General features: G+C 40.0%; 1 protein-coding gene across 2 annotated transcripts in view; it reads left to right on the top strand.

Moving 5' to 3' along the window:
- Positions 1-1,130: 1,130 nt before the first annotated feature.
- SOBP (sine oculis binding protein homolog) overlaps positions 1,131-16,276 on the top strand; it is a 153,291-nt gene continuing 138,145 nt past the window's right edge. For both annotated transcript variants that reach the window (XM_063443539.1, XM_063443538.1), the window contains exon 1: positions 1,131-1,701. In XM_063443539.1, the coding sequence (XP_063299609.1) occupies positions 1,606-1,701 (96 nt within the window). In that variant the 5' untranslated portion in view covers positions 1,131-1,605. The remainder of the gene's footprint in view (positions 1,702-16,276) is intronic.

Below are 16,276 nucleotides of genomic sequence, written 5' to 3'. Positions count from 1 at the left end.
GTTCTATTTCCACGTATAATAAAGAACATTGTGCACAAGCAATTGAACATCTGCCTCCCAGAGATTCCATCATATCTGCTGGTGGCTCATTTTCATATTTAGACACCAGAGGCCACAACCTAGGTCTCCTGCCCAGCTGTTGTCGAACTACAACTCCTACCATGCACTCTCAGCCTGGCTGACAACGCATGTTGGGAGTTGTAGTTTCACAACAGCTGCAGAGGTTCCCTTTAGACCCATCCTGTTTTGAGGATAGTTGACAGAAACCTGAAGCAGTGTTAATGGAAGTGACTGCACAATAGGTGTGATGGTCTACGGCAGATGCTCTGCTACGGTGACAGAGATAAGGCTCTCGCTCGCCCCATCCCCCATCCTCCTCCTTTTTGCACCGGACCCAGCTTTATGATTATAATGATGAGTGGCAGTGTGACCGGGGGCGATTGGTATGCTGGGCACGTCTCTCATCACTCCCACCTCTCCATCCAGCTGTCACACACGGAGCCGGGGGGAGAGGGGGGGAGGGAGGAGGCGGCTGAGAGTCTCAGTGTAACCTGCCCAGCTCCAGTCTCACCGTGAGAGGGGCATTACCAGCTGGAGGGAGCTGGGGAGTGGGGACCCCTAGCATAACGCATATAGGACTGACCTGGGCTGCATACTGTACACCTGTCAGTGGTATCCTGGGGGATGGACTTTACTGTACACAGCCCTGCCTGACCTCAGCCACATGGCCAGGCATCCTTTTGGGGGTGTTTGGAATATGTGAATGATATCTGGGCTGGCTCCATTTATAGGCTGCAAGTCACAATACCTGGAGCTAGCAATCTCTTTGTGTGACTGTCCCTGCATGCACTGTGTATATGGACATTTCCAATACAAACTCTGAATACTATTACTATATGGCCATATAGTCCTTGTCTTCTTCTCCTGCATCTCAGAACAGGACCTCCTCAGTCCAGCCCTCTGAGATGGGAGAGAGGTGAGTTTTTTGCAGGTGCAAGGAGGATACCAGTGATCAAGGAGTTCGCACCATTATCTATGGCAGACTATAGCGGGTCTCCTCGTTTCCCAGATGTGTCCAGCACAGGGAAGACACATCCTCCGGATCCGTCGGAGTAGGAGGGGGTAGAGGAAAAGATTTTGGCAGCCGGCTCCTCCTCTTCTCTCCAAGCCTGGGAGGGACTAACCCCCCTCTGCTGCTCCACACAAGGAGCTTTCTCTCTCTCTCCTCCCTCTCCCTCACGTACAGTCACACAAACATACACACAGCCTGGCAGCACCACACACACTACACACAGTCACACACCTAGCACAAAGCAACAAGCAGCAAGCTGGGCTCTCATGCAAGAAGAGTCAGAGGCAGAAGATGGCTGACCTGACAGCAGAGCAACCTCAACCCAGCAGCCTGGCATCCCCAACCCTCTCTGCTGATCTCCCTTCTCACACAATCCCTGACGTCTTTCACCTCTAAATAGAGGGGGGGAACAGTCACTTCACTTTCCTTCCCTTCCGCCCCCCCCCCCCCCCCCCCACACACACATACACACACACTCCCCTCAACATACTTTAATTCCAGCAGCCATTTCATCAGACCAAACTAGACTAAACATGGCAGAAATGGAGAAAGAAGGGAGACCTCCAGAAAATAAAAGAAGCAGAAAGCCTGCTCACCCTGTGAAAAGGGAGATTAATGAGGAGATGAAGGTAAGGACTGCATGTTTGGGAAGTGGTAGTGGTGGTGGTGGTGGTGGGTGAGGAGGGGGTGGGGGGGAGGGAAGGGGGTCATAATGCCCTCTGCATTTGGCATTGGAAAAGAAATGATCCCCAAATCTAGAAGTACTTGTCATTTGGTATAGAATGCCCTTAATACTCAGCCCCGCCTCCTGGGCTGCAAACACTGATCAATTCACAGTTTGGAGAAGTGACCTGCTCTGATTTTATATGTATATATAGAAATGACAGTGTGCTCCATGCTACTCTACCACTGACAGCAATGCTGGACCTATCCATCTGTCAGCTTACAGACTCACCTATAGGCAGAGCAGACATCCCTGGATTGGAAGCAGCTCTCTGATTTCCCAACTCTGAGTGGGAAATAATCACTGTTACTACTTACCTGAGCGCTGGCTTATTGCATATTGATACAGTTGCATGTTCTGTTTGAATGAAATACCTTAAAAAGAGTTCCCCTTTTTGTCTTTTATATCCCTTCCAATTGCAATTTTCCCTGTACTTTTTTTTTGTAAAATATTATAAAAACTGTATTACTGTCAGATCTATAGCCCCATGAAGGTGTCCCTGTCTGTGCAGGTAATGGGTTAATGAAGAGTTAAAAATAAATAAAGTCTTGCCTTGTATATCATTCAGGTCTGGTTCTAAAACCTTATGATAACTGTGTAATTGTAAACAATGATATGGGCATCATAAAATGTTTTAAATCACAATTAATTCTCATAAAGGTGGTTATTGTCTTTTAAGGGATGCTACAACACATGTATGCGCCCAGTCTGCTCTTTGTGCATTTTATAGACCATTGGTGATTTGATATATTGGGGATGTCCTAGAGACAACCAAAGGGTTTACGGTCCTGCAGACGGGCTAATTTATGACACATGCAAGCCTGGGGTAATGTCAAAATAGGGTTGTTTGTGTATGCTCATTAAATCAGGACAGGCTTGCTATGCAGGTTGCTTGTTAATTTTAAATGTGGTGCTCAACATTTTAGATTTCAATGTATTTCCTGTTTTAAGACAGTGGACCAATCATTGTGAATGGCTTCCAGAAAGTAAGAAATCCACAAAAAATAACAACAACAAAAAAAAATCTCAGCATCCCCTAAATGTGATGATGATTTGTGTAAAGTCAGTAATATTGCATATTGTTGAGAATGTCCTGGTACCAGTCTATCTTAGAATCACATAAGGGGTCTCTGGTTCTCTCCCCATGCTAGGATTCTGTGTGTATTAATTGAAATGGTTAATTATAGCTCTGTAGGTTTCCAGGGAGCTGCCCAAATCTATCACATTGTCATTGGCTGCTTCAAGCCATCGCTTAATGTGATCTATATGGATTGCAGCTTTTAACATAGGTTCTAGAATTACAAATTAGCTAATTTTAATCAAAACATGTGAAATGTTATCCTGGCTGGATATAAAGGCTGACTGTGCTGGATCCTAAGAGTTAGTTTTATTTATTTTGGCTGCAGGCAGTCTTAGTGGTTTGGGAGATAGTTGTTCTTCATAGCAGATGTTTGTCTGAACTGGTGGGGAAGAAACAAAAACAACATTGTAAGGGGGGAAATCACAACCATTTTTTTCAAACTGGTGCTTTGGCATTGAGGGGTAATTTACCAGTGGATCTGAGAGTCTGCTATTTGTAGTGTACTGTTACTGGTCACTAACAGTACTGTGACCTACAGTAGTAATTGACAAGAAAAGGAGGAGGTCATGATGAAAATCCTGGAAGCCTTCTGCTGAAGTACACTTTCCTTTCTTGAGATCAGTTAATTCAAATGACTTAATTTATTTCGACATTTTATTATTGCTGTGAACCTGTCTTACTTTCAGCTTAGTTTGTATCACAACCTCCATCACTCTCAGGCAACCTTAATGTATGATGGTCCATGTGAGCAAAATCTCTAGTGTGGATAAATCAGTGACAATTTCCTTGGTTGCCATGGTGATTGCTCCACTTCTAGAACTTCAGGCCATGCTCTCTCTCAAAGCATTGACCCATAAAACTGTGTAAACTTCTGATTTTGTTCAACTACTAGTCTACAGCTGCTGTTTGACTACAATTCTCATCGTCATCATCAGGTACCTGCACCGCAGTACTGGATGACAAGAGTTGCAGTCAAAGAGCAGCAGCTGGAGGCCATCGGTTTCCCAGCCTTGCACAATCTATACATGCCATATATATATATATATATATTTCCATGGGTTTCAGAATACAGTAACAGCATACTGGATACAGTGTAAAAGGAGTGAGTTTGCTACAAAATGTCAAGTGGCACACAATGTGCTCTTGTGTAGTTTCATATCTGTAATGTTCAAACAGCCTGGCTATGTTTCCCTTCATCTGAACAGCTTTCATCTGGATTGCTGTAAAATGAGCCTTGGTAAGTAATCACTGCAGAACAGAAAGAAAGGAATGTATACAGCAATAGATGGTCTAAGCTGTAAAAACTGTAATCGGAGCACTGGCAACAGATCGGGTATCAAGGCTTTAAGGTAGGGGAAATGAAAGCAATGAGGGACAGGGAAACACGAGAGTGGGAATGGAAAAGTCAGCTTGGAAAGTGAAGGGGTAGGAGGAGGCCCCCCTCAGGGAAATTTGGCCCAGGGATTAGGGAATTTTATCATGGTGTACAGTGACCTACTCATGTTTCAAACCACATAGGATTGAATTGCCTCACTCTGCTAACAGAAGAAAAAAGGCTGGTGTGTAGGCCACCCCTCCTCTTTCCCCGCTCCTCACAGCAATAAAAAGGCCAATGCACTTGGCATCAGGACCTGTTTAACCCAGCCATAGTTTGCCTTGGCAGAGAAGAGGTTAATGTGTGGCGTTGCTTGTGTGTGAGCAACAAAGTGTCAGCTGTATGTATGCTGGAGTCTTCTTGCCTTTTCTTAAGTGCAGATTTAACTCGCATCTGGCCATGCCCTGTTGTAGTCTTCCCCCCGCCTTATAGTCATTCATTTAAAGTACCCAGATTTGAGAAGCTGGTACCAAGTGATAAGACTTGTTTCCATGGCAGTTTGTGAAATCCATTGACAGCAGGGTATATATTCTGCACATTCACAAATACCTAACACAACCTTCAGCAGATGTCCAATAGTGCTCTTTCAGCCATCATACTGGAGATGTAGTCCAGGACATGTGGAGTGCTAAAGTTTGCCTGCACCTGGCCTAGCATGTGGTAATAGGCAGCCTACAAATCACGACTTGGTGAAGACTTTTCCAACTCGCCTATTGGCCAATTTACTGTTTTTGGCTAAGATTTGCAAACTCTTTGTCAGCTCTTCAGTTTAGACCCAGTTACACCTAAAGCAAAAATCTGCTATCAGGGCCTGCTACACCTTTCACACAACCTGCTTTTAGACTGCATGGTGCTTTTTTTTTATGTTTAAATACTTTTCAGTTCCAGAGCGATCTGTTTGGAAATTTAATACGTTTCTGTTTTGTAATAGCAGATAATATGTTGCATTTTTTGTTATCACTGCTGTAAAACACATGACAGTTGTAGCAGTTTAAAATTTGATACAAGACAACATTGTGTACAAAAAGTACATGATACTGCATAGTTTCTCTATATTAAATTTCAATTCGGAAACATAAAATACTGTTTTGCCTTGCCCTGACCTTTATCACATTTCTCTGGATCAGCTATCTATATAGCTCACTGCTTCTATCATTAAAACAATAACTATAGCATATCTGGAATTAGCAGAAATCAATATAGTGTATTGCCAGATGTAGTGGCCACACCAACTCAGCTGTGGATTTTATCTTCTATAATACTTGTTTTTTGTCTAAAATCAGCAGGAATTAAAGGCATATACTACCACATCTCAAGTACACTACCTACATTAATCAAAAAACATTCTGAATAATTCATTTAATCACATAGTGATTAGCTTTGATACATAGGTGTAAACATATGTAATTATTGCAGGAATCCCCTGTATGTTTAGTGTGCACCGCCCCCTTAAGTGTAATCATTTTTGATAACTCAGGGGTTTATTCGCTAAATTGGTTTGAAGGAGAATTAACAAGGTACCCTTGTACCCTGATTTGACGTGATAAGTTTATGGTCATTAACAAACAGTTGCTTTCAACAGTAACTCTTATTATTGTGACATTTATTTTATTGTTGCCTTATAATTGCTTATGAATGTATCGCTTTAAATAATAACGACCTGCATAGGATCTGCATAGTATTTGCCTGAGATTATGATACTGATTCCCTGATGCTATACAGAGCTCATCCCTGATTGTTTTGTTTAAAGCTGAAATGTCAATGTGCATTTTTGTGTTTTTAAATTATTATTTTTTTAACTTAATTCTTTTGGGGTAGTTTTTTTTTCTTACAAATAATAAATATAAAGTAGCATAGTCAGAGGACTCCAAGGCAAAGTTAAATGAGATTCTCCATCACTTTATTCAAAGTAACAGTGCATACCAAAATTGTAATAAAGCAATAGCAAAATCACTGCTTCGTTCGCCCACAGCACCTTTTCTTATGTAGAGAAAAATCTTTGGCAAGGTTCTGTTTCAGTTGCCAAGGTAATTTACCCACAACCCATCAGTCGAAAGAAACCCACAAAATGGCAGAGCCAGGATATTGAGATGTGGCTCTTTAATTGGCAAGAAAGAAAATTACGGTTCCACTTCAACTGGATTTATATTTGTATGAGCCCCAGATATTAAAGGGTGACGGCATGTGGAATGATATATTACATATTACTTGTGATTGTAATAAATTAAGTGCACCAGACATCACCTACTTAGATCCTGTAGGAGATCCCCTGTACGCTTAAATAGCCAAATTGAAAAAATAGCTAAGTTGCAGAACTTTTTTAAAATGGCCTAAAATGTGCTTACGAGAATAACATTTACAAAACTGCATCTCATCCACTGTTATGTCCCGGCTGCCCCTGTCCATCTCAGCCTCCATGGCTAAGTCGGACAGTATCTTAGCCATGGGGGCTGAGCCGGGGAGGACAGCCATAGCGAGACCAGTGTAGTGTGGGACAAAAGGTTAGTAAAGACACCTTTTGACGGAGATCGGAGGGGGACAGTCACCTAAAGAGCCACTTCCGGACTATATAAATATTTGTTTTCCTGACACAGTAGTGTTCCTTTAAAGATTGCCAAGACAGATCAGGAAATTATATTACAGTGACGAACTGTCACAGATAATCAAGGTGCATTTTATCTGCAGGTTTGCTTTTATTGAGAGACAGATAAAATAATTTAAGTCTCAAACCCAGTCTACTTTTGATCCTGCAATTTCCCTTTACATTTCTCTTTATATGCTGCGGCAGAACCTTTAGAACACCCACGGGCAGCGGGTAGAATATTCAGGCAGTGATATATGGTAATGGACCATCAAAATAAAATTAGAAATCTCTCAGGTCTCCTTCATTAGAAAAATACAGCAACACCGTGATTGTTCAACTTGGACAACCCACAATGCAGGCAGCGGCTAGGTAATATAGTTGCATCCAGCTGCATGAGATAAGTCATATGAGCATTGCTCATGATAACACAGATGTGCATATAATCTGAAACATAATATTCACATGAGAGCATTAGTAAGCGTTCCTGATGTTGGTTTATTCTATAACAGGACTATTTCATCCACTAGGATTAGGCTGGCACATGGATGTTTTGAATTGCTTGGTAATGACTAGGCAATGTATGGAGTTTTCTGTTGCTAGGCACTGCCTAGGCTGGTGCATGGGTATTTGTGTATTCGTGGTGGCAGGTAACTACGAGGCCGATTCATGAAGTTTTACATTGCTAGGTTATGAATAGGCCAGTATGTGGATTTTTGTCTTTTTGTTGATGAGTAGGGAATAGGCTGGTGCATGCATTTAAACTTTGGAAGGTAATAACCAAGTAGTGCTTGATACTTGCTTTTTTTGGTAATTTTGAGGTTGTTAACTGGATACTTGCTTTGCTAGGGCATGTATACGCAGGTGCATGTATATTTGCTTTGCTAGGTAATGACTAGGTCAGTGCATGGATATTTACATAGCTAGACTACGACTAGGCCGGTGTCTGGATATTTATCTTGCTAGGTAATGACTAGGCCAGTGTCTGGATATTCACCTCGCTAGGTAATGACTAGGCCCGTGTCTGGATATTCACCTCGCTAGGTAATGACTAGGCCGTGTCTGGATATTCACCTTGCTAGGTGATGACTAGGCCGGTGTCTGGATATTTACCTCGCTAGGTGATGACCAGGCCGGTGTCTGGATATTTACCTCGCTAGGTAATGACTAGGCCGGTGTCTGGATATTTACCTCGCTAGGTAATGACTAGGCCGGTGTCTGGATATTTACCTTGCTAGGCAATGATTAGGCCGGTGTCTGGATATTCACCTTGCTAGGTGATGACTAGGCCAGCTGTCAGTGTCTGGATATTTACCTCGCTAGGTAATGACTAATCCGGTGTCTGGATATTTACCTCGCTAGGTAATGACTAGGCCGGTGTCTGGATATTTACTTCGCTAGGTAATGACTAGGCCGGTGTCTGGATATTTACTTTGCTAGGTAATGACTAGGCTGGTGTCAGGATAGTTGTTCTGAGTCAATCACAATGCTTTCACATAGGATTGCCTGAGACTGTCAAGGAGGCAGATGAGGGGCAGAGCCAGCACTAGTCAAACACAGCCCTGGCCAATCACCATCTACTGATAGAAATGCATTGAATCAATGCATCTCTATGAGGAAAGTTCAGTGTCTGCATGCAGAGGGTGGAGACACTGAATATCAATGCTGCTCACTGTGCAGTACTGCCACAGGAAGCACCTCTAGCAGCCATCTGAGGAGTGGCCAGTAGAGTTAAACCTAGGCTGTAATGTAAACACTGCATTTTCTCTGAAAGGACAGTGTTTACAGCAAAAACTCTGACGGGAATGATTCTACTCACCAGAACAAACACAATAAGCTGTAGTTGTTCTGGTTACTATAGTGTCCCTATAAATTTGACATTCACTTTGAATTCTCACTTTCGTGAATAATCCTATAAGTATTGCAATTCATAATCAATTATATATAAATCAATGTTTAGTGAATATATACATAACATAACTTTTTTGTTTTTTGCTTCGCAGGTCTCAATAGCAAGCCAGTAACTAACCTCATGCTGATAATTTGCAGTAACAATGAAACAGTTGTCCATGAGTGGTTCCCTGGCTTTGCATATTTTCCTAAGTTGTGTTTCAAAGCTGTTGTACACCGCAAACACAGACTCAAAGAAATCCATGATTAAAATGGAATGGGGCAAAAATGTGATCTATCTATGCAATAAACAGGTAGTTGATTCGAGTTGACAACTTATTTGCAAACTTTACACCAAAATAGCAACTAATTTCACTGTTATTTCTTTATGTGTGAATAGTCAGGAATTCAATGTAAAATCCATTACATTTTATCATAGGCCATAATTCACACAGCGAAAACATAACTGACTTGTAGATTTTATTCCAGATTGACAACTTTATATTAAAATTAGTATTAAGTCATATTGAAATTCTGGATAAACCATGCTATAGTGCAGGGGTCAGCAACCTATGGCACGTGTACCATGCACGGCACTCAAGGCTCCTGGAGACAAACAGGAACTTCCGATATCTGCTATTGCACACTGAGCGGTGGTTGCAGTTGGTGAGAATAATCCTCAATTTACGCATTCCAGTACTTAGAGGACGTGATCTCAGATCACTTCCTCCCCCTACTTGTAAACAGGAATCCACAGTGGAGTAGAGCAGCCTGCAAACGCTATCGCACCTCCTGCCCTTGACCTGTCCTTGGCCAGCCCAGTCCCTACTGGACCACACTGAAGCCACCCACACTGCTAGATATACACAGAGCTGGAGAAGAAACCACCCCTCATACAAATAATTCCCCCTATACATACAAGCAGCCCACACACAAATAGCCCCCATAAACACTACACCATTAACAATCCACATACACACACATAACCCCACAAGCAGCCTCTCACATGCAATACTGGAAGCCACCCCACAAATACACACACCAACAAACATGCAATGTGACATATCATTCGCATACAATGTTCCACATGCAGCCTCCATACACAGCCTACATTCAAAGGTATCATACACAATGCTACTCATGAACATATAACAGCCCATCGACGCACAAATACAACTCTACAACATACAAACTTTTAAAAAATATGATCAGCACTCCAAGAAACTTCAAAATCTTGCTTTCGCATAATACTACTAAATGGTTGCCTACCCCTGGTATAGTGTATAATGCTGATTTGTTGTGGATTAAATTGTTGTTTAGTGTTTTTTTTGCAGTGAAATTGTAAATTCAGGAGAATAAACAAAACACACACAGTAATTTAGACCATGAAGATTCTTCTTCGATGCTTGGGGTGTGTTTGACAGAAAGTTACTTGCTGTGGGTTCTGAATTAGTTTTCAAATTTTAGATTAAAATAACTGCGTCTCTCTTTTTGTTCCTGAATTTTTTTTTTTAAATGATGCATATCTGTTAAAATTCTTCATATTTTTACTTGTGCATGCAAGTGCAATTGTTTTCTGTATTCATCTAAAAATTCAGCTGATGGGCCAGTTGTAGGTGATTTGTAGGGAAAACTACAGACGGCAAAAAGGTGCTAACTTTTGCCTGTTTTTGGTGAAACAATTTACCAATAAGTGATCTAAGTCATGACTAAACCTTTTTATTGTCCCAGATTGCAGACAAGAAGCTTATGCCTGCTGGTAAGAAGGGAAGGAAAGGTGTTGACAGGTGACTGTCTGGGGACATCAGAGAACTGTCCCCAGAAAGTGTAGAACAAGCGCATCATTAGACTAATTTGCACCAATCTCAAGGTGTATGGATTCTTAGTTGCCTGCCATACCAGATTGCTGTCATACCCTGCCATACCAGATTGCTGTGGGCAGTCAGTTTTACATGTCAAACCTATAGTAATGAGTAAAAAAATAAAATAAAATAATTAAATAAACCTCTATGGCCTATCGGGAGTCCCAATGGAACTTCAGATATCTGCTAATCTGCTAAAATCCTCATTTTATGCATTGCAGCACGTAAAGGAAGTGATCTCAGACCACTTCCTCCCAGCACTTGTAAATGGGAATCCGCACTGGAGTAGAGCAGCCTGCAGCAGCTATCACAGTTCCTGCCCTCGACCTGTACCTGGCCAGCACGGTCCCCACTGGACCCCAGGGAAGACATCCACGTGCTTTCATACTAATAATACAAACAGCTCACACACAAACACACACACAGTCCACACAAATAAAACACCACTAACAAACAAAATACACGCACACAACCCCACAAGAAGCCTCTCACATGCAATACCCCAGGCAGCCCTACACATCCACACCCCACCAAACACACAATGTGATATATCATCCACAAACACAATTCCACAAGCAGCCCCCATACACAGTCGACATTCATAGGTATCATACACAATACCACAAGCTACTCATGAATATATACACTATAACAGCTCATATACACACAAATACGATACAAACAACTGCGGTATAAGTAAAACAAGCAGAATACGGCAACATACACACCTCAATGAAAACACTAGGACCGGCACGCTACAGGACTTGACAATCTTATTTTGGCACAGTACTGCTAAAAGGTTGCCTACTAGATAATATAACCTAAATATCAAATTCTGACCTTTATCCTTAGTACATGGCGATAATAGAGGATACACTGGAAGTTTGCTTGTAGAAGCTTGGTGATGTTTGCACTTTGAGTTTTTTTTTTTTTTACTTCTAAACAAAATCTATATTTCTTAAAATAATTTTGCTAAGTAACCTGCACGGTTGACTAAGAAATAATAATAAAAAGTAATAAACATTATAACCCACTGTAACGTAACCAACCCTCACAAGGTTTTATTTAGATAGCCTTCTTCTTTGTGCATTCCCTCAAATATTTCCATATGGAAAACTCAATAAACATCAAGTAAGAAAATAACTAAATAATGTAAATACAGTGGCACCTCGGTTTACGAACGCCTCGGTTAACATAATTTTCGGTTTACAAATGAAAATCCATTGAAACTAATGCCTCGGTTTACAATTTTTTTTTCGGAATACTAAGCAAGTTTTCCCAGCATGCATTGCACCTGGGAGGTTTATAGCACCGCCCCCTGCATGCTGGAGCCTGTGGGTAGCACATGGCGTTGAGTGTGGAGGTGTCGGAGCGGCTTTTGCATCGAGTTTTGGAGCCATTCTGGAAATAGTTTGCAGTTGTTTTGGGACTTTTTGCTGCATTTCTCAAGCTGTGGAAAGGTAGGGAGCTGAGCTTTGTCGTTTGCATGCCTTTTATTGTGTGTTCTGCATAGTGGGTTGGTTTATGACCTCCAGAACCTATTAATTGGTTTTTAATGCATTCCTATGGAAACCGCTTTCCGGTTTACAAATTTTTCGCAATAAGAAACATCCCGGAGAACGCATTAAATTTGTAAACCGAGGTCCCACTGTACTTAATGGAGAAATCATTCTCTGTTTCCTGAATTGATAGTAAATTTAGGTATATGCATATAAATATACATGGTGATATAAGTACTCTTTATAGAAAATTAAGAGTCTGTTTATACTTCCCATTGGTTAATGATGATCCCATGTGATATTGGAGGAGAAGGGATCTGTTTTAATTTATGTTGAACCTTTAACCCCTTAACGACGTAGGACGGTTCAGGACCGTCATCGGCATTTTTCCCTTGCCGACCGACGACGGTCCTGAACCGTCCTAAATTTAAGAGGTACTTACCCGATCGCCGTCGTTCCCCCGGCGGCGATCGGCGGTGCTCCCGGTGTGTGGAGACTGCCTGCAGCCCAGACAGTCTCCCCATGGCGGATTAGGACCCCTGTGGCCATGTGATCGCCCAACAGGGCGACCACATGGTCACAATAGGTTTCCTAGTCTCTGCCTGCAGGGGGACTGTCTGTGCTGACAGGCAGTCTCCCTGCAAGTGTAAAATAAAAAAATAAAAAATTAAAGTTATAGTTAATAAAAAAAATGATTATTATATATGTGTATATATATATGATATATAGACATATATTATACCTATATAATATATGTTTATATATCATATATATAATGTCATACTAAGTGTATTTTTATATTAATATGTACATATATTAATATAAAAATACACTTATAATTAAATTACACACGTATATATATAATATATATAATAACTATATATATTGTATATATATTATTATAAAATACAAATAATAAGTAATTTAAATTAAATTAAACATGTAAAAATAATAATACAAATTTAAAAAAAATTATATATCTATACGAAATTTTATTCTAACTGTATTTTGATATTAATATATATATATTTATATCAAAATACACTTAGAATGAAATTGTATATTTATCTCTGTATATATAAATAAATAAAAAGAATACGAACTATTCATATGTCCATATACAAAATTACATAAATAATTATATATATATACACGTAGACTTCAAATATATAAATATGCATATATATTTAAATTCTACGTGCGTATTTATGTAATATTTTTACATAATTAAGTTATTTTATTGATTGCAATTTAAGGGACCTGCCTGCCAACCCAAGCCGAAAGTCCAGAGAATTTAATTTGCTGTCACTGTATTTTACCCTGTAACGTTCTACGACACCCTAAAACCTGTACATGGGGGTTACTGTTTTACTCGGGAGACTTTGCTGAACACAAATATTAGTGATTCAAAACAGTAAAACATATCACAGCGATGATATTGTCAGTGAAAGTGACTTTTTTTGCATTTTTCACACACAAACAGCACTTTTACTGATGATATAATTGTTGTGATACATTTTCCAGTTTTGAAACACTAATATTTGTGTTCAGCAAAGTCTCCTGAGTAGAACAGGACCCCCCATGTACAGGTTTTATAGCGTTTTTGAAAGTTACAGGGTCAAATATATGGGTCAAATATTTTTACATTGAAAATGGCCAGGTTGGTTACGTTGCCTTTGAGAGCGTATGGTAGCCCAGGAATGAGAATTACCCCCATGATGGCATACCATTTGCAAAAGAAGACAACCCAAGGTATTGCAAATGGGGTATGTCCAGTCTTTTTTAGTAACCACTTAGTCACAAACACTGGCCAAAATTAGCGTTCAATTTAGTTTTTTACTTTTTTCACACACAAACAAATATGAACGCTAACTTTGGCCAGTGTTTGCGACTAAGTGGCTACTAAAAAAGTCTGGACATACCCCATATTGAATACCCTGGGTTGTCTACTTTAAAAAAAATATGTACATGTGGGGTGTTATTCAGCGATTTATGACAGATAATAGTGTTACAATGTCACTATTGATGCATTTTTAAAATGTATGTTTTGAAACCGCAATATCCTACTTGTACTTATAGCCCTATAACATGCAAAAAAGTAGCAAAAAGCATGTAAACACTGGGTATTTTTAAACTCAGGACAAAATTTTGAATCTATTTAGCAGTTTTTTTTATTCGCTTTTGTAGATGAGTAAAAGATTTTTCACATAAAAGTCAAAAAACATGTATTTTTTTCAATTTTTCATCATATTTTTTAATTTTTTAAAAATTAAATTACATGAGATTATATAAATAATGGTATGTAAAGAAAGCCCCTTTTGTCCTGAAAAAAACAATATATAATTTGTATGGGAACAGTAAATGAGAGAGCGGAAAATTACAGCTAAACACAAACACCACAAAAGTGTAAAAAGATGCCTGGTCGCAAATGTACAACATCGCAAAAACAGTCCGGTCCTTAAGGGGTTAAGGACCAATGCCAGAATTATCACTAATATCTGAATTTTAGTCTTAGCTTTTGTAATTTGGATTTAATTTACTATAAACTCAGACATTCATTTATAATCCTGTATATATAATTGTAAAAATATGGCCCACAAGGGCATACACATTTATTTTAATGGAAAAATCTACTAACATTTGAAATTCCTGAATTTCCAGTAGATCCTCATTACTTGCAGCTTCTGCTGTGAGCTCCTACCAAACCAAGAAGTGACCCAGTCAAACAATGCTCACATAGCTTCATATGGCATAAATTCAGTAGCATTGCTTGATGTGTAGAGCAAAGGTTTCTGTGAGTTGTAGTTCAATTGTAAGTGTGTCAGTTTTTTGCTGTTGAATTCTGCTGTTGCCAGGCCTCCCCTCAGTTCAATTGTCAGCTCCTAGACAAAACAAAAAATCATTTGTGAGAGAATGGGGACAGAATGGGGTCCTTCATCATAGAGTAATATTAATTATTATTTAACAAACACTAAAATAAGATTAATAAGAAAAGAAGCATACTGTACAGCGAAACTTACTGTAAGCTTTTTGGCACTTTGCACCTAGTAAGTATGGGTGTATGGTGCTCCCCATTAAAGAGCCTACAGTGCTATGGAAATACCTATTGTTTTGGACAGGAAGGCAAATTATTTAGACCTGCTCATAAAAAAGCAGGACATTACATTGACATACTTTTTACTTTTCTCCATTGGACTGCTTACCCATGTGAGTGATTCAGTAATGCTTCAGTAGGGTGAAGGGATAGGTACTGTCCTCTTTAAGAGAAGTGATGGTGCAACTTAAAAGTGATACTATAGTCTCATTGAAGTGTTCTGGTTGCGGTGTCCCTGTTCCACTTAGTCCTGTAATATAAATCATAGCAGAGTTCTAAAAACTGCAATACTTACATTGCAGGACTAAGACTGCCACTAGTGGCCGCCAATCAGATAGCCACTATAGGCGCTTTCTCTGACTGCTAACAGACTCTAGGTAGCCCAAATGATGCTGGATGTCCTCTGGATGCTCTGTATGAGGACATCCAGCATCCGTAAAATCCCCATTGGAAAGTATTGAAACAATGCTTACCTATGGGGGGATCTAATGTGCTTGCAGCGCTGGCCGCTCACGCACATTAGCCCCACCCCATCGGAGAAGGCAAAGCGCCGACCTACTACCGAGAGACATCAGCTCTGGAATGGAGACCATAGGGCTCTATAGTGTTGGGGATACAGATATTTATTCCTAACACTATAGAATCCCTTCAAGGTAAAGGCCCACTATACCTACATGTCAAGTTTTGTGGTTTCATACTGCTGTGAGCTTTCAGCCTGATGTCCAAATGTACAAAGCATTTTCTGTCCCTTATTTATTTATGCCTCACTTCTCTTATAATTTAAGGAATTACAGTAAGGAATAACACAATTAATAACCGAAATTATGGCGTAGGTAATGTGAGTTCTCATGGAACTATCAGATTCTGTTTATTAAAGGGCAAACTGGAAATACATAAATAATATGCATCTGTATTCTCTTGACATAGCACCTGCTCAGCTTAATTGATTAATACAATTACTAATGTGCAATCATTTGTCAAACGATATATGAACAGATAAAGGGAGATGCTCAAATAGAGCATGGATGATGTGTCTAAGCACCCTAACAGATCATTGCAGGATCATTGGTGTAAAATGTCTGTGGGAGTCATCCCGCT

Source organism: Pelobates fuscus, chromosome 2 (genome assembly GCF_036172605.1).
Source record: "Pelobates fuscus isolate aPelFus1 chromosome 2, aPelFus1.pri, whole genome shotgun sequence".
Classification (NCBI taxonomy): domain Eukaryota; kingdom Metazoa; phylum Chordata; class Amphibia; order Anura; family Pelobatidae; genus Pelobates; species Pelobates fuscus.
The sequence above is the reverse complement of the archived record's forward strand: the minus strand, read 5'-3'. Positions and strand labels throughout refer to the sequence as shown.